Source organism: Schistocerca gregaria, chromosome 4 (genome assembly GCF_023897955.1).
Source record: "Schistocerca gregaria isolate iqSchGreg1 chromosome 4, iqSchGreg1.2, whole genome shotgun sequence".
Classification (NCBI taxonomy): domain Eukaryota; kingdom Metazoa; phylum Arthropoda; class Insecta; order Orthoptera; family Acrididae; genus Schistocerca; species Schistocerca gregaria.
Genome location: NC_064923.1, coordinates 556,760,746 through 556,784,973, shown reverse-complemented (window position 1 = coordinate 556,784,973; position 24,228 = coordinate 556,760,746). Strand labels below are relative to the sequence as shown.

At 42.8% G+C, this 24,228-nt stretch overlaps 1 protein-coding gene across 1 annotated transcript in view; it reads left to right on the top strand.

Moving 5' to 3' along the window:
* LOC126267812 (trace amine-associated receptor 8a-like) overlaps positions 1 to 24,228 on the top strand; it is a 137,973-nt gene that overhangs the window by 21,978 nt on the left and 91,767 nt on the right. The window contains exon 2 of the mRNA XM_049973117.1: positions 9,786 to 10,030. Within this exon, the coding sequence (XP_049829074.1) occupies positions 9,786 to 10,030 (245 nt within the window). The remainder of the gene's footprint in view (positions 1 to 9,785; positions 10,031 to 24,228) is intronic.

The following is a 24,228-nucleotide window of genomic DNA, read 5'->3' as shown; positions in this document are numbered from 1 at the left end:
AAATGTCCTGCGTTAGAGAGGATACATGCATCCACCCTCCGTCGCATGGAATCCCTGATGCGCTGATGCAGCCCTGGAGAATGGCGTATTGTATCACAGCCGTCCAAAATACGTGCAGGAAGAGTCTCTACATTTGGTACCAGGGTTGCGTAGACAAGAGCTTTCAAATGCCCCCATAAATGAAAGTCAGGAGGGTTGAGGTCAGGATACCGTGGAGGCCATGGAATTGGTCCGCCTCTACCAATCCATCGGTCACCGAATCTGTTGTTGAGAAGCGTACGAACACTTCGACTGAAATGTGCAGGAGCTCCATCGTGCATGAACCACATGTTGTGTTGTACTTGTAAAGGCACATGTTCTAGCAGCACAGGTAGATTATCCAGTATGAAATCATTATAACGTGCTCCGTTGAGCGTAGGTAGAAGAACATGGGGCCAAACAAGACATCACCAACAACGCCTGCCCAAACGTTCACAGAAAATCTGTGTTGATGACGTGATTGCACAATTGCGTGCGGATTCTCGTCAGCCCACACATGTTGTTGTTGTTGTTGTCTTCAGTCCTGAGACTGGTTTGATGCAGCTCTCCATGCCACTCTATCCTGTGCTAGCTGCTTCATCTCCCAGTACCTACTGCAACCTACATCCTTCTGAATCTGCTTAGTGTATTCATCTCGTGGTCTCCCTCTACGATTTTTACCCTCCACGCTGCCCTGCAATGCTAAATTTGTGATCCCTTGATGCCTGAAAACATGTCCCACCAACCGATCCCTTCTTCTAGTCAAGTTGTGCCACAAACTTCTCTTCTCCCCAATCCTATTCAATACTTCCTCATTAGTTATGTGATCTACCCATCTAATCTTCAGCATTCTTCTGTAGCACCACATTTCGAAAGCTTCTATTCTCTTCTTGTCCAAACTATTTATCGTCCATGTTTCACTTCCATACATGGCTACACTCCAAACAAATACTTTCATAAACGACTTCCTGATACATAAATCTATATTCGATGTTAACAAATTTCTCTTCTTGAGAAACGCTTTCCTTGCAATTGCCAGTCTACATTTTATATCCTCTCTACTTCGACCATCATCAGTTATTTTGCTCCCCAAATAGCAAAACTCCTTTACTACTTTAAGTGTCTCATTTCCTAATCTAATTCCCTCCGCATCAGCCGATTTAATTTGACTACATTACATTATCCTCGTTTTGCTTTTGTTGATGTTCATCTTATATCCTCTTTTCAAGACACTGTCCATTCCGTTCAACTGCTCTTCCAAGTCCTTTGCCGTCTCTGACAGAATTACAATGTCATCGGCAAACCTCAAAGTTTTTATTTCTTCTCCATGAATTTTAATACCTACTCCAAATTTCTCTTTTGTTTCCTTTACTGCTTGCTCAATATACAGATTGAATAACATCGGGGAGCGGCTACAACCCTGTCTCACTCCTTTCCCAGCCACTGCTTCCCTTTCATGCCCCTCGACTCTTATGACTGCCATCTGGTTTCTGTACAAATTGTAAATAGCCTTTCGCTCCCTGTATTTTACCCCTGCCACCTTCAGAATTTGAAAGAGAGTATTCCAGTCAACATTGTCAAAAGCTTTCTCTAAGTCTACAAATGCTAGAAACGTAGGTTTGCCTTTTCTTAATCTTTCTTCTAAGATAAGTCGTAAGGTCAGTATTGCCTCACGTGTTCCAACATTCCTACGGAATCCAAACTGATCCTCCCCGAGGTCTGCATCTACCAGTTTTTCCATTCGCCTGTAAAGAATTCGCGTTAGTATTTTGCAGCTGTGACTTATTAAACTGATAGTTCGGTAATTTTCACATCTGTCAGCACCTGCTTTCTTTGGGATTGGAATTATTATATTCTTCTTGAAGTCTGAGGGTATTTCACCTGTCTCATACATCTTGCTCACCAGATGGTAGAGTTTTGTCATGACTGGCTCTCCCAAGGCCGTCAGTAGTTCTAATGGAATGTTGTCTACTCCGGGGGCCTTGTTTCGACTCAGGTCTTTCAGTGCTCTGTCAAACTCTTCACGCAGTATCTTACCCCCCATCTCGTCTTCATCTACATCCTCTTCCATTTCCATAATATTGTCCTCAAGTACATCGCCCTTGTATAAACCTTCCATATACTCCTTCCACCTTTCTGCCTTCCCTACTTTCCTTAGAACTGGGTTGCATCTGAGCTCTTGATATTCATACACGTGGTTCTCTTCTCTCCAAAGGTCTCTTTAATTTTCCTGTAGGCAGTATCTATCTTACCCCTAGTGAGATAAGCTTCTACATCCTTACATTTGTCCTCTAGCCATCCCTGCTTAGCCTTTTTGCACTTCCTGTCGATCTCATTTTTGAGACGTTTGTATTCCTTTTTGCCTGCTTCATTTACTGCATTTTTATATTTTCTCCTTTCATCAGTTAAATTCAATATTTCTTCTGTTACCCAAGGATTTCTAGCAGCCCTCGTCTTTTTACCTACTTTATCCTCTGCTGCCTTCACTACTTCATCCCTCAGAGCTACCCATTCTCCTTCAACTGTGTTTCTTTCCCCCATTGCTGCCAATTGTTCCCTTATGCTCTCCTTGAAACTCTGTACAACCTCTGGTTCTTTCAGCTTATCCAGATAACATGTCCTTAAATTCCCACCTTTTTGCAGTTTCTTCAGTTTTAACCTACAGGTCATAACCAATAGATTGTGGTCAGAGTCCACATTTGCCCCTGGAAATGTCCTATAATTTAAAACCTGATTCCTAAATCTCTGTCTTACCATTATATAATCTGATACCTTTTAGTATCTCTAGGATTCTTCCATGTATACAACCTTCTTTTATGATTCTTGAACCAAGTGTTAGCTATGATTAAGTTATGCTCTGTGCAAAATTCTACCAGACGGCTTCATCTTTCATTTCTTAGCCCCAATCCATAATCACCTACTATGTTTCCTTCTCTCCCTTGTCCTACTGACGAATTCCAGTCACCCATGACTATTAAATTTTCGTTTCCCTTCACTACCTTAATAATTTCTTTTATCTCATCATACATTTCATCATCTGCAGAGCTAGTTGGCATATAAACTTGTACTACTGTAGTAGGCATGGGCTTTGTGTCTATCTTGGCCACAATAATGCGTTCACTATGCTGTTTGTAGTAGCTTACCGGCATTTCTATTTTCGTATTCATTATTAAACCTACTCCTGCATTACCCCTATTTGATTTTGTATTTATAACCCTGTATTCACCTGACCAAAAGTCTTGTTCCTCTTGCCACCGAACATCACTAATTCCCACTATATCTAACTTTAACCTATTCATTTCCCTTTTTAAATTTTCTAACCTACCTGCCCGATTAAGGGATCTGACATTCCACGCTCCGATCCGTAGAATGCCAGTTTTCTTTCTCCTGATAACGACGTCCTCCTGAGTAGTCCCCGCCCGGAGATCCGAATGGGGGACTATTTTACCTCCGGAATATTTTACCCAAGAGGACGTCATCATCATTTAATCATACAGTAAAGCTGCATGTGCTCGGGATAAATTACGGCTGTAGTTTCCCCTTGCTTTCAGCCGTTCGCAGTACCAGCACAGCAAGGCCGTTTTGGTTAATGTTGCAAGGTCAGATCACTCAATCATCCAGACTGTTGCCCCTGCAACTACTGAAAAGGCTGCTGCCCCTCTTCAGGAACCACATGTTTGTCTGGCCTCTCAACAGATACCCCTCCGTTGTGGTTGCACCTACGGTACGGCCATCTGTATCACTGAGGCACGCAAGCCTCCCCACCAACGGCAAGGTCCATGGTTCATGGGGGGAGCCCACACATGTTGATTGCCAAAATTTACAATTTTATCACGTTGGAATGAAGCCTCATCCGTAAAGAGAACATTTGTACTGAGATGAGGATTGACACATTGTTGGTTGAACCATTCCCAGAAGCGTACCCATGGAGGCCAATCATTTGCCGATAGTGCCTGCACACGCTCTACATGGTACGGAAACAACTGGTTCTCCCGTAGCACTCTCCATACAGTGACGTGGTCAACGTTACCTTGTACAGCAGCAACTTCTCTGATGCTGACATTAGGGTTATCGTCAACTGCGCGAAGAATTGCCTCCTCCACTGCAGGTGTCCTTGTCGTTCTAGGTTTTCCCCAGTCGCGAGTCATAGGCTGGAATGTTCCGTACTCCCTAAGACGCCGATCAATTGCTTCGAACGTCTTCCTGTCGGGACACCTTCATTCTGCAAATCTCTGTCGATACAAACGTACCACGCCACGGCTATTGCCCCGTGCTAATCCATACATCAAATGAGCATCTGCCAACTTCGCATTTGGAAACATTGCACTGACTGCAAAGCCACTTTCGTGATGAACACTAACCTGTTGATGCTACGTACTGATGTGCTTGATGCTAGTACTGTAGAGCAATGTCAACACAAGCAGCGTAGTCAACATTACCTTCCTTCAATTGGGCCAACTAGCGGTGAATCGAGGAAGTACAGCACATACTGACGAAACTAAAATGAGCTCTAACATGTAAATTAAGCTTTTCCGCACACATGTCCACATAACATCTTTTCTTTATTTGTGTGTGAGGAATGTTTCCTGAAAGTTTGGCCGTACCTTTTTGTAACACCGTGTATAATACAGTGTTGACAGATCGTGCAGATTGCCAGACTGAATTCTGAGGGGCAGCCTCTGCTGGGTCCTTAAGTGAACGACAACGGCCAGGTTTTATGTTCAAATAAAATAAATAGAGTATGAGAATGAATGCCAGTATGACTGAGTGCATAGGCGCCCAGTGTGGGCACAAGATCAGATTTCCGATTTCAGTCTACAAGCAGAAAAATGGAATAATTTATTGTGGGTAACAGTGACATCGAGAGTTCAGCAGATTTTAGTAGCAACGCATCCCCTAAGCCGGAAGCACATGTCAACCTCGTTAGTAGTAGTAACAACTTGAATGCTGACAGAATCCCGACCTTAGGTAGGATAACGAACGGACGGTTACCTGAGATTGCATACCACTGACACCAAAATTTTAACTGTCGTTTATCGATCTCTCTTGGCAAAGCGTCCGATTGGCTGAATGTACCCAAAGAACACAACGTAAGACAAGTCTCTCACCTGGGAACCTAGTAGTCTGGAGAGCTATTTCTGCCACCCATATTTGTTGCCGTACAAAAAAGTTGGTTAGAAGGTGCATTGTGTATTTTGTGTTTAATAGAGTTCGATTAATATCTTAATGAATGGAGGCTACAAAGCTGACCTGCTTCGCAATTAAATTTTCAGTCGAATTTGCAGGACTTTTTCTTAAATAAGTCTTACTCCTCATCATAACGTGTAGACCTTCACGGCGAGCGTCTTCATTAGTTGTAACTTCCGGACTGAGAGGCCGTGGTCGATCTGTAAAATTTCTTCTTCCTGACGTTTCGTGGTCAACTGCGGGCAACATCTTCCGTGGTGACTTGACAACTGGCTGCAAGGCCGAGGAAGTCACTTTTATATACGCGCATAGAGGGCACCAACACATGTCACGTGCGGTCGACTGTAAGTCTATCTTTGACTAATGTCATTACCTTCGATTGAAGATAATCGATTGTCACATCGATGGTGCAAAGTCGAGCGCCGTGCCTTATTTAACTTTAAGCCTTACTCTTTTCTATTAAAATTATTGTGGTGTTTCTGAATCACTATAGCTTTTCAGGCATGTGTGCATAATAATGTGATGTCCTTACTATCACGCTGTCTCACTAAATTTTATTTCATGATCACTGTCTTTAAAAACGTGTCCCGCTACAGCTGATTCATCGGTATTTCCCAGTCGACAGTTCCTTTTGTGTTCGGTCAAGCGAGTATTGCCGTCCGGGATGGCCGAGCGTTTCTAGGCGCTACAGTCTGGAACCATGCGACGGCTACGGTCGCAGGTTCGAATCCTGCCTCGGGCATGGATGTTTGTGATGTCCTTAGGTTAGTTAGGTTTAAGTAGTTCTAAGTTCTAGTGGACTGATGACCTCAGAACTTAAGTCGCATTGTGCTCAGAGCCATTTTAAGCGGGTATTGACACTTGTTTCGTTGTTCCTATATAAACCTTCCCACAGCTACATGGAATTTTATACACCCCAGGAGTTGCTAAGGGGTATCGAGAATCTTCCGCCGATCTTAAGCACTCACTGATCTTCTTGGTGGTCTAAACATTGTTTCACTTGAAACTTGGCCAGAACATTCCCAATAACGTCCGTAATATTCCGAATAAATGGAAGAAATACTTTTCCAGCTGATAGTTGTTGTTGCTGAATTTTGTCAGACACTTTTCTTCCGGGATTAAGTTCTGGATCTGTCTCGTTGTCAGCGGATCTTTAAAAGTAGTTCGCGAATGATTTAGTTCATCTTGTAAATAAACTGGCTCACAGATCTTATTAGCTCTTTCCACCAATGTTTTAATGACACCTCTTTTCTCCCTAGGATGATGGTTCGTAGCCTTGTGGAGGCAACGCTCGATGTGTGTATCTTTTCTACACACTTTACGCCCTACATTCCCGTCTACCCTTTTAAATACTGATAAATCCCAAAAATCTAGTTGTCCATTACTCTCTTCCTACATAGTAATCTTTGGATAAATACTGTTTAGGTGCATCAAGAAACCACATAACTCCTCTTCACCGTGATTCCAAACCACAAAAGCGTCATCCACAGACAGATACCACTTCAATGTTCTTTTTACTGGACTGACAGGGCTGCCAACGGCCACTCCTTCGGTTAGTTCGTAAAATTCATTATTATGCTGGAAATAAATTGTAGACAGGCAATGTCGAAACACAGCTACCATATCAGTGCGAAACATATCAAATATGTATGAAACAGCTTCGTCAACAGGAACCGTGGTAAACAGGGATACCACATCAAAAGTGGCAAGGAGATCACCTTGGCTGACACTAATCGCTTTCAGTTTTTCGATAAAGTGCATAGAATTTTTAATGTGATAATTTGTTTTACCAATATGCTGTTGTAGCCGAATCTTGAATAGACGATGCAACAGCTCTCACTATCGGTCTCACTGGGACATTAGGGTTATGTTTCTTCCCAAGCCCAAATAATCTAGGAGGGTAAGCTTTCGTTTTGCATAGATTTATTAATCCTCTGTAGGAATGGAAGACTTTTCTATTAATCGACTGGTAGCTCCTAACTCTTTCGTTGTAGGATCCTTCTGAAGCTTTTTGTAAGTGTTATAATTCAAAATGTCACTGATCTTCTTATGGTAGTCCTCATACTTCATCACAACGGAAGCATTACGTCTTCGATGTTCGATTCCTCTGCTTTTGTAATTTATACCTGGATTTCATGGCAATGACTTTGCTTTTTTTTTGTTTTTGTTTTTGTCTCCATTTTGTCTTTAAATTTTTCTGTGTTTTCTATTGTAGCATTAGCTGCAGTGGGGTTGTGTTTGATTACTTTCTTGGTTGTATTTTTTGTTTTGTACGGGATAAATTGTATTTTAATGTTAGATAGTTGTCTGAATCAAATGTCCTATTCCTGATTACTTTATGTTCATAACTTCCATGACATTCCTTTTATATTTGGTTATGTGATAGATCTGAAATTTTTCTACGACAGGATTTGGATGTATCCAAGTTTTGGTTTTTCTTGGTATTTTCTTAAAATCTGTTGACATCAATTTTATCTGTAAAATTTTACACATATTGATCAGTCTCTCACCACTTCTGTTTTTTCTCAAGTGTGCTGGTTATTCACCTACACTATTCTTCAATTTCTTTATAGATTCTCTAACATTTCTTGTTAATTACAATGTCATCTAAGAACGTCATTTCTCGCATTGCTAAAATTTGTACAAATACATCTAATTCCTTCTGTTTCCTAATTTTCAGAAGAGAGTTTGTAGTTATTGTCTCAAAGTAGTACTTTTCCTTGAACTTACACTAAGAAGGCTTTTCAGTATCGTCCATGTCTTCATCACTGCAAATGCTGGGACACCCCAGAACCCTAGGTGCCAAAGCGTTACAAGTATTACAAGATCCTTCATCATAGTTACCGTGTGTGGTAGTGCACGCATTGTGCGAACTTTCAACTTCACGAATTGAAGTTGTAATTTGTAGTGAGAGAAAAAATGTAGAGTCATCCTTGAATTTCCAAAAAAAGGCTAGTATTTTTTCCAGGAACATTACTGATTGAACCGCCATTAACATGTGGAGCAGACGCTGTCGAGATACGTGTGGAACCATCGTACCCCCTGCCCATTTTAGCGTTGGACAATGGGTTGCCCCATTCTCCAACTCCGTTCAGGTCTTCACCGCGCCCTTTCAAAGGGGCTCTTACACGATAATATCAGGTGGGCAGCTCAACCTAGGTTTTTTTTTTCTTTTCCAGAGATGTTAGTCCTATATCACTCCCCCTTTACCCTGGGATGCGAAAGGCAACCTCAGAACCTTTAGAATCGAGGTTATTGGACTTTATTATTAATGTTACTGGCAGCAGTAGTAGAAGCACTTCCAGTTTTAACTTTCTTAGTTCATAGTCAGTATTAACGTTTACTCCCACTGTTTACTCTATAGGCATTCGAATCATTTTCATACTATTTGTCACATAAAAATTGCTATTTCTTAAATAACAATGATGTAAAAGATGTACTGTATGTGTGAAACCGTGGTCCAAAGTAGGGGAGGGCCTAACTGCCCTAATCAGATGAGGTTAGATAAATAAATAAATAAACTGCTGATCTACTGATTATATCGAAACGTGCTTCTGTTTTAAGGAACGCTTTGCTATTGCAAGGTGCCGCACTTAATTTCGGGCGAGCATTTTCATTCCTGATGTCGCTGCCTCCAAAGCAAAATTTCACATCGAAAGTTTGTTTACGTGATAGAGTTGAGACTTGTACCCACGTGGAGCTGCTATAGATTCCATTCAGATCCATGTTGCTTTCTTTATTAGCATTTGGGACATGCCTATACAGCCATTTCGACAGTGGAGTGTCATTTATGACAATATGAACATAAGGCCCCAACACACTGGACTCGCATTCGGGAGGACGACGGTTCAATCCCGTCTCCGGCCATCCTGATTTAGGTTTTCCGTGATTTCCCTAAATCGTTTCAGGCAAATGCCGGGATGGTTCCTTTGAAAAGGGCACGGCCGATTTTCTTCCCAATCCTTCCCTAACCCGAGCTTGCGCTCCGTCTCTAATGACCTCGTTGTCGACGGGACGTTAAACACTAACCACCACCACCATAAGGCCCCAAGTGGAGAAAAATCTCCCTCAGCCAGGAATCGAGCCCAGATCCCTTCACTTAGCAGTCCACCAATACTAACCATGGAGCTACTTTGGTGGACCTACATTCGTGCATCGATATTTGTGCTGGCCAGCTGTAGAGCACTGGTTTGGTAATATGGTTGTGTGTTTATGATGGTGGAACATGCTAGTGGTGCTGGTGCTGTTCATTGTATTGTTACTTTTGAAAAGGTTAATGGCTGGCAGCAGCATCGCCACTGTCTGGTGTCATAGTTGCGTGTTGTCGGTGATGGTTGTAGCAGCATACCAGCATTGCTGGTACAGTCGAGGATATTGCTACTTCTTATGTGCTTGGTGATCCACAGTAATCTGTGATTTGTATGGTGAAGTGGTCGTGCATCATCGGCGCTGGCAGTAGCAACGTGCTACCATTGGTGGTGCTGCTCACCGTAACGCCACTTGTTGACTGCTCGGTGACCTGCAGTAGTGCGGGACCTGGCTGGTGACGTGGTCGTGTGCTGTTGCCGGCGGTGGCGCAGCGTGCCGGCGCTGCTGGTGCTGTGCATGGTGTCGCTGTCGGTGAACGCGCGCGTGCTGGTGTCCGTGTGCTGGATCCGGCGGCCGCTGTCGCCCACGCTGCACATCTCGCTCAGCCTGGCCGGCGCAGACCTCTTCGCCTCGGCCGCCCTCGCCACAGGCCTCATGCTCAACAGCCTCTTCAAGGCGCTGCACCTCCAGCAGGACCAGTGCCTGCAGTTCACCGTCGAGGCGCTGCGGCTCACAGGTACACTCTCTATTCTAATACGTCTGCCGCAATCTAAGGTCTTCATGACGTAATAATGCTAGCGCACGTCAGCAACTGAGGCACATATGTTCCTTAAATCCACACGTATGTCAACAGGTTTTACTGTATACCATCATGTGTACACCACAGGTTAAATGTATCACTTCACCTTCATGATGTTCCACAATTCACGTTACACACGTCTAGAGATTCTAGAGGAAACTTAGTAGATCAGGTTTTACACAGGAACCCATGCCCTCAACGGTATGTAGCGGAGGGCACTTTACGTGCCACTGTCATTACGTCCCTTTTCTGTTCCAGTCGCGTATGGTTCGCGGGAAGAACGACTGCCGGAAAGCCTCCGTGCGCGCTCGAATTTTACATTCGTGATCTCCTCGGGAGATATAAGTAGGGGGGAGGAATATATTCGATACCTCATGCAGAAACGCACCCTCTCGAAACCTGGACAGCAAGCTACACTGCGATGCAGAGCGCCTCTCTTGCAAAGTCTGCCAATTGAGTTTGCTAAACATCTCCGTAACGCTATCACGCTTACCGAATAACCCTGTGACGAAACGCGCCGCTCTTCTTTGGATCCTCTCTATCTCTTCCGTTAACCCGATCTGGTACGGATCCCACACTGATGAACAATACTCAAGTATAGGTCGAACGAGTGTTTTGTAAGCCACCTCCTTTGTTGATGGACTACATTTTCTAAGGACTCTCCCTCCTTACCAACAATTAATTTTATATGATCATTCCACTTCAAATCGTCCCGTACGCATACTCTCAGACATCTTACAGAAGTAACTGCCACCAGTGTTTGTTCCGCTATCATATAATCATACAATAAAGGATCCTTCTTTCTATGAATTCGCAATACATTACATTTGTCTATGTTAAGGGTCAGTTGCCACTCCCTGCACCAAGTGCCTATCCGCTGCAGATCTTCCTGCATTTCGCTACAATTTTCTAATGCTGCAACTTCTCTGTATACTACAGCATCATCCGCGAAAAGCCGCATGGAACTTCCGACACTATCTACTAGGTCATTTATATATATTGTGAAAAGCAATGGTCCCATAACTTTCCCCTGTGGCACGCCAGAGGTTACGTTAACGTCAGTAGACGCCTCTCCATTGAGAACAACATGATGTGTTCTGTTTGCTAAAAAACTCTTCAATCCAGCCACACAACTGGTCTCTTATTCCGTAGGCTCTTACTTTCTTTATCAGATGACAGTGCGGAACTGTATCGAACGCTTTCTGGAAGTCAAGGAAAATAGCTTCTACCTGGAAGCCTGTATCTAATATTTTCTGGGTCTCATGAACAAATAAAGCGAGTTGGGTCTCACACGATTGCTGTTTCCGGAATCAATGTTGATTTCTACAGAGTAGATTCTGGGTTTCCAGAAACAACATGATACGCGGGCAGAAACCATGTTCTAATATTCTACAACAGATCGACGTCAGAGGTCTGTAGTTTTGCGCATCTGCTCGACGACCCTTCTTGAAGACTGGGACTACCTGTGCTCTTTTCCAATCATTTGGAACCTTCCGTTCCTGTAGAGACTTGCAATGCAGAACTAACACTCCTGAAAGAAAGGATATTGCGGAGACATGTCTTAGCCACAGCCTGGGGGATGTTTCCAGAATGAGATTTTCACTCTGCAGCGGAGTGTACGCTGATATGAAACTTCCTGGCATATCCTTTCTTTCAGGAGTGCTAGTTCTGCATGGTTCGCAGGAGAGCTTCTGTAAAGTTTGGAAGGTAGGATACGAGATACTGGCAGAAGTTGAGCTGTGAGTACCGGTCGTGAGTCGTGCTTCGGTACCTCAGATGGTAGAGCACTTGCCCGCGAAAGGCCAAGGTCCCGAGTTCGAGTCTCGGTTGGGCTCACAGTTGTAACCTGCCAAGAAGTTTCATATCAGCGTACACTCCGCTGAAGAGTGAAAATCTCATTCTGGGAGGCAAGTTCGTTCGCGTACTCTGTGTAGAATCGATTTGGTATCCCGTCAGGTCCAGTGGACTTTCCTCTGTTGAGTAATTCCAGTTGCTTTTCTATTCCTTGGACACTTATTGCGATGTTAGCCATTTTTTCATTTGTGCGAAAATTTAGAGAATGAACTGCAGTGCGGTCTTGCTCTGTGAAACAGCTGTGGATAAAAGTGTTTAGTATTTCAGCTTTACGCGTGATATCTTCTGTTTCAATGCCACCATCATGCCGGAGTGTCTGGATATGCTGTTGCGAGTCACTTACTGATTTAACGTAAGATCAGAACTTCCTAGGATTTTCTGTCAAGTCGGTACATAGAATTTTACTTTCGAATTCACTGAACGCTTCACGCATAGCCCTCCTTACGCTAACTTTGACATCGTTTAGTTTCTGTTTGTCTGAGTTTTTGGCTGCGTCAAGTTATAGATGCCGTGCTTGTGGATGTATGTACATACATGGAGATTCCGTGATGATGTTACAGACTTTTTAGGATGATGGAGAAAGACAAATGGAACAATTTTAGGTAGATATCTCTGTACCGAAAACGACAGAGTTGACAAGTACACGCGGAAACCTTCCTGATACCTCTCACAGTTGAACACATGTACTGGTAGGGTTGCTGCTAAGACTGTAAGGCAGGCAACTTTCAGATGTATTCGTATGGACCAGTACAAGACAAAAATGTCGTAAACATAGGATCTAAAATGCATACCTTAAGAGCTATGAGCACTTCTTCAGTGGAAGGGATATGTTTCACAGTTGCGAAGATGAACAAGTGCTCACAGCGCCTCGGGTGTGCATTGTAGAGCCCATGTTTACTGGACATTTTTCCATGTTTTAGTCCATAGTACGATCTCTCGAAGTTGCCTAACCTGGAATCTTAGCAACAGCAGCACCATTAAATCTATTCCAGCGGCAGACTTATCAGAACGGTTTTCGCTTGTAACTTACAACTCCTTCGTTTCCATTACAGGAACCCTTACCTCGAATTGATTCATTTATTTTCCATCATCCTAGAAAGTTTGAAACATCATCACGGAATCACCCTGTATATACATACAGTACATTTACAGGCGCCTGCGCCTATACCCTTGACAGTCTGTAACGTCTCTCGACGACGTTTCCGGACGGCGGTTCGTACGTCCAATTACTTCTACTAATTCCCCTAAACAACCTCTAGATGTGTCCAACATGAATTGTGAAACATCCTGTACAGTAGTGAAAGGTTAATCTAGTGCACAGTGGATGGTCTCTTAGTTGCCTGGTCGCTGTCTAACGGCTTATAGACATTTAAAAAGCTTCGTTTTCCATATTTCATATAATTATGGACCAAATTTGAAAACATTAAAATGCGCTCATAGTCTATCATTGAGAGATACAACTATACGTTAAAGATTTAACGCAGCTGCCCAGTGTTATGTATGTCTTATTTTATGTATGTCTTCAGCCAGTAGAACTCATTGCGTGCAAATTAACCACATTACATCCATCCATTATTTGAGAATCAGACCAATTAGAGGCATCTAACAACCTTTAAACATAGTTTCAAACTATTAAGAACCTTTTCCTCGCTGATATCTTTCACTACACGATGAAACAAAAAACGTCCGTCGCTTACATTTTTCGCTCTTTATGTAGTAAAACATCATCATCAGCGATGACATCGTAATTTATTACTTCCTATCGGACACGCGTTTAGCGGACAATAGCATGTATACCATTGAATGTACTTGTGTATATCATTGTACCACACATAGTGGCGTCATACACATTGAATAGCTTGAAAAATGAGCTTCGCTTAAAGTGAAGCGCAAATTACCCGCATTATACACATCCTGTGTTCGGTAATGAGAGCAGTTAGCGATTTATAACAAAGTTTGACGTAACTTGAAACCCTTCCGCTTATATGCCAAACATCAAATACTTCACACATTAACTCATTGGTAAGGTAACAACATAACATAAGGTAATAACATAACATAAGATATAAAATTCTGTCAATGATCATTCTTGAAAAACTTAAACCTTACGGAGAAAACATTATTCAAATTACCAGGTGGGATTTGGAACACACCGTTCCACAACTGATAATTTGTTTACTATACAACGGGTCATTGAGAAATACTGGGAATTTAACAAAAACATCCACTGTCTCTTCATTGGCTTCCAGCGAGCATATGACAGCTTCCACAGAAGTAGCCTCTACAACACATTACGAGAATTTAGTATATCCAGTAAAATCATTAGGATAATACAACTGTGCATGGGTGGCTTCCAGGCCGGAGTAAAGTCAGACGATCCATATCCCCAACCTTTCCAATTACAACGGGTTTACGACGAGAAGACGCTCTTTCATGTGTCCTCTTCAACCTTGCATTAGAGAAAGTGGTTCAGGAGAGTATTTACATCCAAACAATGGTCCCCGAATCGAACACAGTGAAATAAAACTCCTGGATTATGCAGGAAATATAGTGTTGCTGAGTGAAACTCAGGAAGAACTGACAGACAAGTACAAATCTCTCATACACAGTGCCAGCAAAATGGGGCTTTTGATTAATCAACAGAAAACAGAATATATTGAAATAGGTCGAGTCATAAACCCAAATCCTTATTTTGAAATTGAACAACAATCCAAATTCAGAAACATTCTTAAGTTTAAATACCTTGGATCACGTCTCTACAGTAAAAATATCATAAGAATGGATATAAACGAAAGAATAGCCTCAGGGTCAAGATGTCTGTACTCACTAAGCAACCCACGCAAAAGTAAAGCTTTGTCAGTCACCGCAGAGATAAAGATATACAATACTATCATCTGCCCCATATTAGAGAACGGTTCAGAAAGCTGGACGCTTACAAAGAATGAAAGAGAAAAACTAAATGATTTCGAAAGAAAAGTAATGAGAAAAATCTGGTAACCTGTGTTGGAGAATGGTATATGGAGAATTCGGAAGAACAATGAGATTTATCAGTTAATGAAGCAACCCACTATCATCCAGAAATCAAAAAGTAGGAGACTGCGGTGGGCTGCACATGTGGCTAGAATGGAAAACAACAGAATCAGCAAGAAAGCATTTGAAGGAACTCTCCAGGCAACAAGACCATTGGCCGACCTTGTACAAGGTGGGAAGATGAGATAGAGAAGGACACCGCAAAATTAGGAATTTCCGGAGGGTGGAGAGAGACTGCTAGAGATAGAAGGTGATGTAAGCAGATCGATGATGCAGCGCGTGTTCTACAGGGCTCGTGATCGCTGAGAAGAAGAAGAAAAAGAAGAAGTAAGGTAATCAAATGTTCAAAGCTGTTTTATTTACGAGTATTTAAATTTTTAGAGGATCAGGGGTGGTTGGCTTACTGGTATTTTACGAAAATACAAAATGCTTTATTCCAGAGACATCTCCGATTATCGTGATATAAAGCAACAACGTCAAAATCATGACACCACCCCGTATCTTGACCTCTACGTAAATTGCCTGTGAAAGATACTACTGTATGGTTCCACTCCCCCTTTCCTCACAAAGCTATCTTTCTTCCATTCATCCCGACGGCGCTGTTACTACGTGATACAGTCGCGTTATCGACTCCACCATAATCACACATCCAAGAGCACATCTGCGAAAGATTGGCTGCATTGTGGCCCATCTACCAATCGTAAATTCCGCGATAAGTGACAGGGACCCTTGACATCTAAAAGCTGTTGTGTGAGGCATTTGTCGCGTCGGCAGTGCTTTCCCACGAATCGCAATACTTAAGTTACATCTCTGACATGATACATGTGAAATCTCTAGTGTCTGAACTCCTGGCAACCTCGCAAGTGCCGGGAACGCACTCTCATACATGTTACTCATCTTGCTGACGACTATTACATCTATGGCAAGACCAAGACTTGACGCCAGTCCACTCGTATAATATGCTGCCTTTGTCTACACCACATCAGGTACAGCTGTTCTGCATGCATTTTATTCAGGGTCTCCCTGTGCAAAATACCCATATGCTCTTCAACCATACTTTTCTTTAAAAGTGATAACAGGTGGGAATCCGAGGGGTGATAACAACAATTCATGCTACTTAATATTCAGTCAATATTTCGTTATCTAAAGACATCGGACGACATGTTTATTGTAAGCAGGATATACACTCCTGGAAATTGAAATAAGAACACCGTGAATTCATTGTACCAGGAAGGGGAAACTTTATTGACACATTCCAAGGTTCAGATACATCACATGATCACACTGACAGAACCACAGGCACATAGACACAGGCAACAGAGCATGCACAATGTCGGCACTAGTACAGTGTATATCCACCTTTCGCAGCAATGCAGGCTGCTATTCTCCCATGGAGACGATCGTAGAGATGCTGGATGTAGTCCTGTGGAACGGCTTGCCATGCCATTTCCACCTGGCGCCTCAGTTCGACCAGCGTTCGTGCTGGACGTGCAGACCGCGTGAGACGACGCTTCATCCAGTCCCAAACATGCTCAATGGGGGACAGATCCGGAGATCTTGCTGGCCAGGGTAGTTGACTTACACCTTCTAGAGCACGTTGGGTGGCACGGGATACATGCGGACGAGCATTGTCCTGTTGGAACAGCAAGTTCCCTTGCCGGTTTGGAATGGTAGAACGATGGGTTCGATGACGGTTTGGATGTACCGTGCATTATTCAGTGTCCCCTCGACGATCACGAGAGGTGTACGGCCAGCGTAGGAGATCGCTCCCCACACTATGATGCCGGGTGTTGGCCCTGTGTGCCTCGGTCGTATGCAGTCCTGATTGTGGCGCTCACCTGCTCGGCGCCAAACACGCATACGACCATCATTGGCACCAAGGCAGAAGCGACTCTCATCGCTGAAGACGACACGTCTCCAGTCGTCCCTCCATTCACGCCTGTCGCAACACCACCGGAGGCGGGCTGCACGATGTTGGGGCGTGAGCGGAAGACGGCCTAACGGTGTGCGGGACCGTAGCCCAGCTTCATGGAGACGGTTGCGAATGGTCCTCGCCGATACCCCAGGAGCAACAGATTGATTTACATAAGCAAATATGGCCGAAGTCTTCCGGTATAAGAAGTGAGCGCGTTCCTCCAACGGCCTTGTCAAATAGAGCGGATGAGCGGACAGAGTTTCAGGGCGCTCTCTTGCCCTTTGGGGTGGGGGTGGGGGGGGGGGGGGGTGGAGTGCCCTATAGGTTGGATGAATAACAATGATACAATGATGGACGACCTCTGAGAATACAGAAGACACTGGAAGCCACTGCATTAAAGAGATGTAAGAGATATTCACAGGACATGTTTCCAGTAGTTGAAAAAGTATCATGATGATTTTTGTATCGGAAAAAGATTCCGGATTAGTTACCCATTCCGATCTCCGGGAGGGCACTCCCAAATGGGAGATGTTATTGAGAAAAAGAGGGAATAATTAACGGAAGAGTAATATTCTGTGACTCAGAGCGTAAAATGTAAGACGGTTAAACGTGGCAGGGAAGCAACAGAATTTCAAAAGGGAGATGCAAAGGTGCATTCTAGGTACAGAGGGCGTCAGTGAAGTGTCTAAGTAGGCTGTTTAGGTTTTTTATGTTAGTAATGTCACCTAGCGCTCTGTATGAAAACACAGACTGCACACAGCACAGCCAGTGATTTTCATACAGAGCTCGGGGCTATGTAAGTAGGCTGTTTAGGTTTTTATGTTAGTAACGTCACCTAGCGCTCTGTATGAAAATCACTGTCTGTGCTGTGTGCAGTCTGTGGTTAGTTGCATTGTTGTGTTGGCCAGTTCGATGTTAACAGCGCGTAGCGTTGCGCAGTTGGAAGTGAGCCGCCAGCGGTGGTGGATGTGGGGGGAGAGATGGCGGAACTTTGAGAGCTGAAGATCTGGACGTGTGTCCATCAGAAAGAGTAAATTTGTAATATTGGATAGCATGGCCTGACTTTAAACACTATTAAGGTAAATACATTGTTTGTTCTCTATCAAAATCTTTCTTTTGCTGACTATGCCTATCAGTAGTTAGTGCCTTCAGTAGTTTGAATTTTTATTTAGCTGGCAGAAGTGGCGCTCGCTGTATTGCAGTAGTTCGAGTAACGAGGATTTTTGTGAGGTAACTGATTTGTGAAACGTATAGGTTAATTTAGTCAGGGCCATTCTCTTGTAGGTATTATTGAAAGTCACACTGCGTTGCGCTAAAAAATTTGTCAGTTTAAGCACAGTCATGTATAATTATTCTAATGGGACGTTTCAAGTGAAATGGAAATAAGATAAGGATTTATGGTCAAACGAATATATGGCAATATCAAAAGCAGCATAAAAAATGGTATGACATGAGTAGGATTCGTTATGAAGCGGAAGGTAGGACGGTGAATGAGTTACTGTGCAAAAATCAGTGTCGGCGTTGTACTTATCACAATCGACAGCAAACCAACGTCTGCAATGCCTCAGCTATACATCACAGCCGGCCGTTGTGGCCGAGCGGTTCTAGGCGCTTCAGTCCGGAACCGCGCTTCTGCTACGGCCGAAGGCTCGAATCCTGCCTCGGGCATGGATGTGTGTGATGTCCTTAGGTTAGTTACGTTCAAGTAGTTCTAAGTTCTAGGGGACTGATGACCTCAGCTGTTAAGTCCCATAGTGCTCAGAGCCATTTTTTTATACATCACAAGCAGAAGATAAACAAACAGAGAAAATATACGAGTATACATATATAATTCAGTTTATAAAGAGAAATGAAAATCAATGAATCATGGGGTACTGGAATGCGGTAAAAGGAGACGGATTAGAAGAAGAAAGGGTTACAGGAGAAGGTGGACTTGGTAGCAGGAGTGAGAAAAGTTCTGCAATAGATATCAGCTAGTAATAGATAATACTCTGTTTAAGAATCACAAGAGTACAAAGTATAGTGGAAAACCCCAGATATACGGGAAGATACCATTTTGATCACATCATTATCAGACAGTGACTGAACTCAGATACTGGATTGCAAGCTGCTCCCGGAGCAGATATAGACTCAGATCACAATTTGGTAATGAAGCGAATGTTGAAGTTTGAGAGGATTGTCCGGAAAAGTCAGTGTGGATAGAAGGTGGATACTAACGTACAGGAATACAGGAATGATGAGAAGTACCTAAAGTTCGCTAAAGACGTGGCTTCTGCGATTAGAAATACCAGAGTAGGCAGTGCAGTTGAAGAGGATTGGACGTCCCTAAATGAAGCAAGCAGTGATGTTGGAAAGACAAACGTAGGTATTGGGAAGGTAACTGCGAAGAAGCCTTGGGTAACAAAATATATAATTCAGGTGACTGATGAAGACAGGAATTACAAGACTGTTCAGCGAGTCAACAATCTATACCTATTCATAGTAATTATAAAACTAGACGTATGAACGTCTGAATGTTCCACATCTCCTCCTAAACCACTGGACCGATTTCAACAGAACTTGGTATACACATCAACTGCTGTCAGGGAGGATTTGCTGGGGTAGTAAGAACAGGTTATCAAAAGGATGGTGGTGACAAAATGTGTAGCCCATGACGAGCTAATATCCACACTTTAATAATCCTAGAGAATGAGAGCACTTGGTGATTTGCGACACCTTTATACATAATTTAAAAACGTCGATGAAACTTTTTCTCGATCACAACCCTCAAAAGGAGATGAAAAGTAGAAAAAGTTTACCCTTACTACATTTTCGCTGTTCATAGAGTAAGACTGAAGCATCATGCATGACGTCTCAGTTGATCACTTCTTTACTTCTCATTTTAATCGCGACACACTTTGTAGACATTATTCACACTATAATTATATGTACCTGTAAAACTGTGTCATTGAGCGACACACAGTTCAGCATACACGACGTCATACACACTGAGATGAGTGAAAAACTTACAGCTTATGTACACCGTTTAAATTTATGACTTCTTTGCTATTAGCCTTACTCACCACAGATTTCGCAGGTAATGTCCAGATGTGACGTTAAGTGTACTCAAGAAATTATATCATTGTACGAAACATATTTCCAGAGATATAACGATTATAAACACTGCGTGAAAATGAAACACAGGGAAATTCTTTAAAAATACTGTTGAAATATATAAACAAATAAATGTGAAATACGTTAACGATGTATGATATGATGTGTGAGATGAGCGTATGCAGGCAAAGCCGCATAAAACAACTGCCAATCCCTGGGATCGATTTCACACAGACATGGTACACACGTGATTTACTACCTTTAAAGAAATACTTTGAGGATGAGAACCAGTAACCACGTATTGAGGTGGGTGTGAAGACGTTGAGGGAATGGTAGAAGGAAGACATGGACAGACGAGGACATAGGCGTAGTTATGTGAGGAGATGAACAGAGAGAAGGAAGGCGAAATAGAGAAAGAGCAGAGGAGGTAGACCGAGTGGGAGGAGATGATGGACCGAGAGAGGGGGGACGAGGATGTAGGATGAGAAGGAGGTAGAATGGGCATGAGGAGATAGAAGGGGAGGAGGAAATGGACAGATTGGAAGGGGTAGATGGACAAAGGGAAGAGGAGAGAAGGACAGAGAGATGGAGAGGAATAGATGGACAGAGAGAGAGGAAGGAGTAGCAGATGTACAGAAGGGTAGGAGGAAATGGAAAATGAGTGGAGGGTGAAGGATATTGATAGAATTATGGGGTATAATGAGGTGGATGGAGCGGGAAACTGAAGAGACAGACAGAGAGAGGGGGAAGGAGGAGATGGAATAATAGATTTGTAACAAATGTATAATCGAGCAGCGCCAGGTTCTCAAATGGTTATGAAAATGTATTTATGTCTGGTGGAGGTATGAATCACTTACCTCTCAAAATGGTGGGGTTGGAGATGAAAAAGTTGCGTAGTTCACGACGCTTCGATAGCCAAGCTATATTCATCCAGTATTTGACAATGAGAGCAGTTAGTGATCTGCAACCTACTTCACACATAAATTCGAATCATTACGAACATTTTACTCGCTGGCACCCTCAACAGAATGATGAAAGAAAAAAAATTAAGATAATTCTCGTTTATTGTTCCGTTTCAACGCCACATTCTTAATTACACAGAACGACAATTGAGAATTATTTTTAATATCAACAAGTTGCTGAATCTCTCACGACGAGTGTGTCAACTATAGCGAAAGAAAAAAAGTTACGACTTAATACGTTTTCGTAGCAAGACTGCTACATCAGGCATTGCCTTTTAATTTAATATTTCTTTACCACTAACTTTATTTGCAACACATTTACAAACGGTATTCACATATACCACCGTTTGTCTATCACCGTAGACACATAGTTAAGGAAATGTCACGCATAAACATTGAAATGCGCTTGAACGAAACTGTAGGACGAAATTCGATAGAACTAAAAGTAAAATATGTGAACAAATATGTGTCAAATATGTTCAACATGTCTGACATATGCATCTGTGGACGAAAAACACGGGCACGCATAGTACTTACAGAGTGGAAAGAAATGCTGTGGCGGTAACAAGCATCATTTTTCTGTTGGGATGGCCAACTTCGTACTCTGCAAAGCCTCTATCGCGACTCTAGTACTGGAACTCGACTGAACGGACGACGTCACGCCACTGCTGTGCCCAGTCATTGAGCTCATCACCGTCTGCTCGTCTCTCCCTAATGCCACGTGATGGTCGTATGCTGTCTTCCTGCAACACGTCCATTTCCTTGACATGGTCGGATGACCTTGCTCTACCGGGTTACCACCGACACTATTCGACGGGACCAATGACATCCTGCGTGGGTATTGCCCACTTGAACTCACCAATTCCACATGTGCATGATGGACGAGGGGTCGCAATAAACAGGAGCAGATATACCACGAAACGACAGACTCGGTGGGCCACGATCCTGTCGAATTCTGGCACATTCCGGAAGGGAATATTCTTTTCTGTTTGGGTCTTCTGAAATGTATGCCTTTCCTATTCCAACATAATCATCTCACAGTAACACATGCACCGGTCTCCCTTAGTCATTTCTTGATTATATAGCAGCCTCTGTCTATCACTACAGATTTCATCCTCAACAGTACTCTCAAGTACCAATGAAGCTATGTTTTTATGTGTTGAAAATCATCCCTCCACACATTCCTTCGCTAGCCGATTATTCTGAGAAATTTCTGATCTCATCAGTCCACCCGATACTCAACAGCTTTCTACAGCAGCACGTCTCAAACGCTTCGATCTTTTCCTTATCGATTTCCCCAGACTCTATGGTTTATTGCCGTACAATTTTGTGGCAGAAATATACACTCAGGACTTTCTTCCTCAAATTAATGCCGACATTTGCTACCATTATACTTCTTTCGGCTAGGAAAGCTATTTTTAACTGTACTAGTCTTTTTTTCTTTCCCGCTTTACTCCGTCCTCCAAGTGTTAATTTGCTTCCCAGAATTCCTCCACATAGTCTTTATCGCGGAATACTATTTAATGTTAAATTTATCGTTAATCTCGTTTCTTCCAAACCTCAATTACTGTCATTTTTCTTCAGTTTACTCTCCGTCCACAGTGTGTGCTCAGTAGAATGTTTATTACATTCAACAATTTCTGCAGTTCTTCCTCACTTTCACTAAGGATAGCATTTCATTAGTGAATTTTATCATTGATATCCTTTAACCTTCAATCGTAATACGACTCCTGAGACTTCCTTTTATTCCGTCATGACTTCCTTGATGTACTGATTGAACACTAGGGCCTTTGTTCTTGGTATTCCGTTCTTATTGGAGCCCCCCGGCTCTTGAGCAAACTGGATATTAACTGCCTATCCCCAAAGCTTACACCCATTTTCCTGAAAATGTCAGATAGCTTCAGCCATTATACATTTCTAGGTCACCGAGCGACGTGGCGCAGTGGTTAGCATTCTGGACTCGCATTCAGGAGGATGATGGTTCAATCCCGCGTCCGGCCATCCTGATTTAGGTTCTCCGTGGTTCCCCTAAATAGCTCCAGACAAATGCCGGGATGGTTCCCTTGAAAGGGCACGGTCGACATCCTTCTCCGTCGTGCCCTAATCCGATGAGACCGATGACCTCGCTGTTTGGCCTCTTCCCTCAAACAATCAAAACCATTTCTAGGTCGACAAACCCTATGAAAGTGTCTTGGTTTTTCTTACGTCTTGCTTCCATTAGCAACCACAACGACAAAATTGCTTCTCTGGTCCCTTTTGTCTATCCTAATGCCAAACTGCTCACTGATTTTCATTCTTCTGGACGTTGTTCTTATACGTATATCTTTCATATCGACTCCCATTACTTCTCATATGAAACCGACTCTCCTTCGTAAAGGCTTTCAATGTGATGTTTGCACCTTTCCAATCTCTGCATTTAAGAGTAGACTTTCTCTTAGGTTCATAAAGTTTCCGTCTTTGGTTTCTGTTTCCGCGACGGCTGATTTCACTTTTTTATGTGCTGAATCAAACCTTCAGCCACCTTTTAGTTTCCGATTTCTTTGCTTTCTTCTTGCAACCTTTTGCCTTGGCATTCCTATGCTTCCTTTTAATTTCATTCTACAATGACTATAGACGTAAATGTCTCTTCAACTGAAGTGCTTTTGTGTGGTATTCATCATCGCAGTATCTAAACAATTCGAGAAACTGAAACGTTCCACATCATTCCTTAATATTTCAGTATCCCACTACTTCCCACATTGATTCTTCATCACTACTAAATTGTGATCTTAGTCTATATCTCATCCTTACAATCCTATATCTCACCTCGGAATTTCTCATCATGATGGATCCAAATGCAATCATCGCTGGTCTCCAGACATTCACCAAATACAGCTTCTCCTCCCGTGATCTGATTTAAAAACACTGTATTCGTTATTACTAGCTGAAATTTGTTGCAGAAAATTAATTTTTCTCCCCTCTCATTTCTACTTCTGTGTCAACATTCTCCCGTAACTCTGTGTTTTATTCCTTTCCGTACCGTAGTATTCCAGTCACTGCTGATTTTCTTCACCATTTATATATTGAGTTAAATGTTCAATTTTCTCATTCAATTTCTCCATCTATTCATCTTGTGCTTGCAACGTCGGCACGAAACCTAAGCGATTGTTGTTGGCGTCGGTATGAGGTCGGTTCTGAAGAGGTTAATCATGCTGAAACACAGGAGATCCCTCTCTGCTTCCTATTCGTGAGCAATTCTATTCCCGTTACAGTCCTTTCCGATGCTATTGATGTCTTCATTC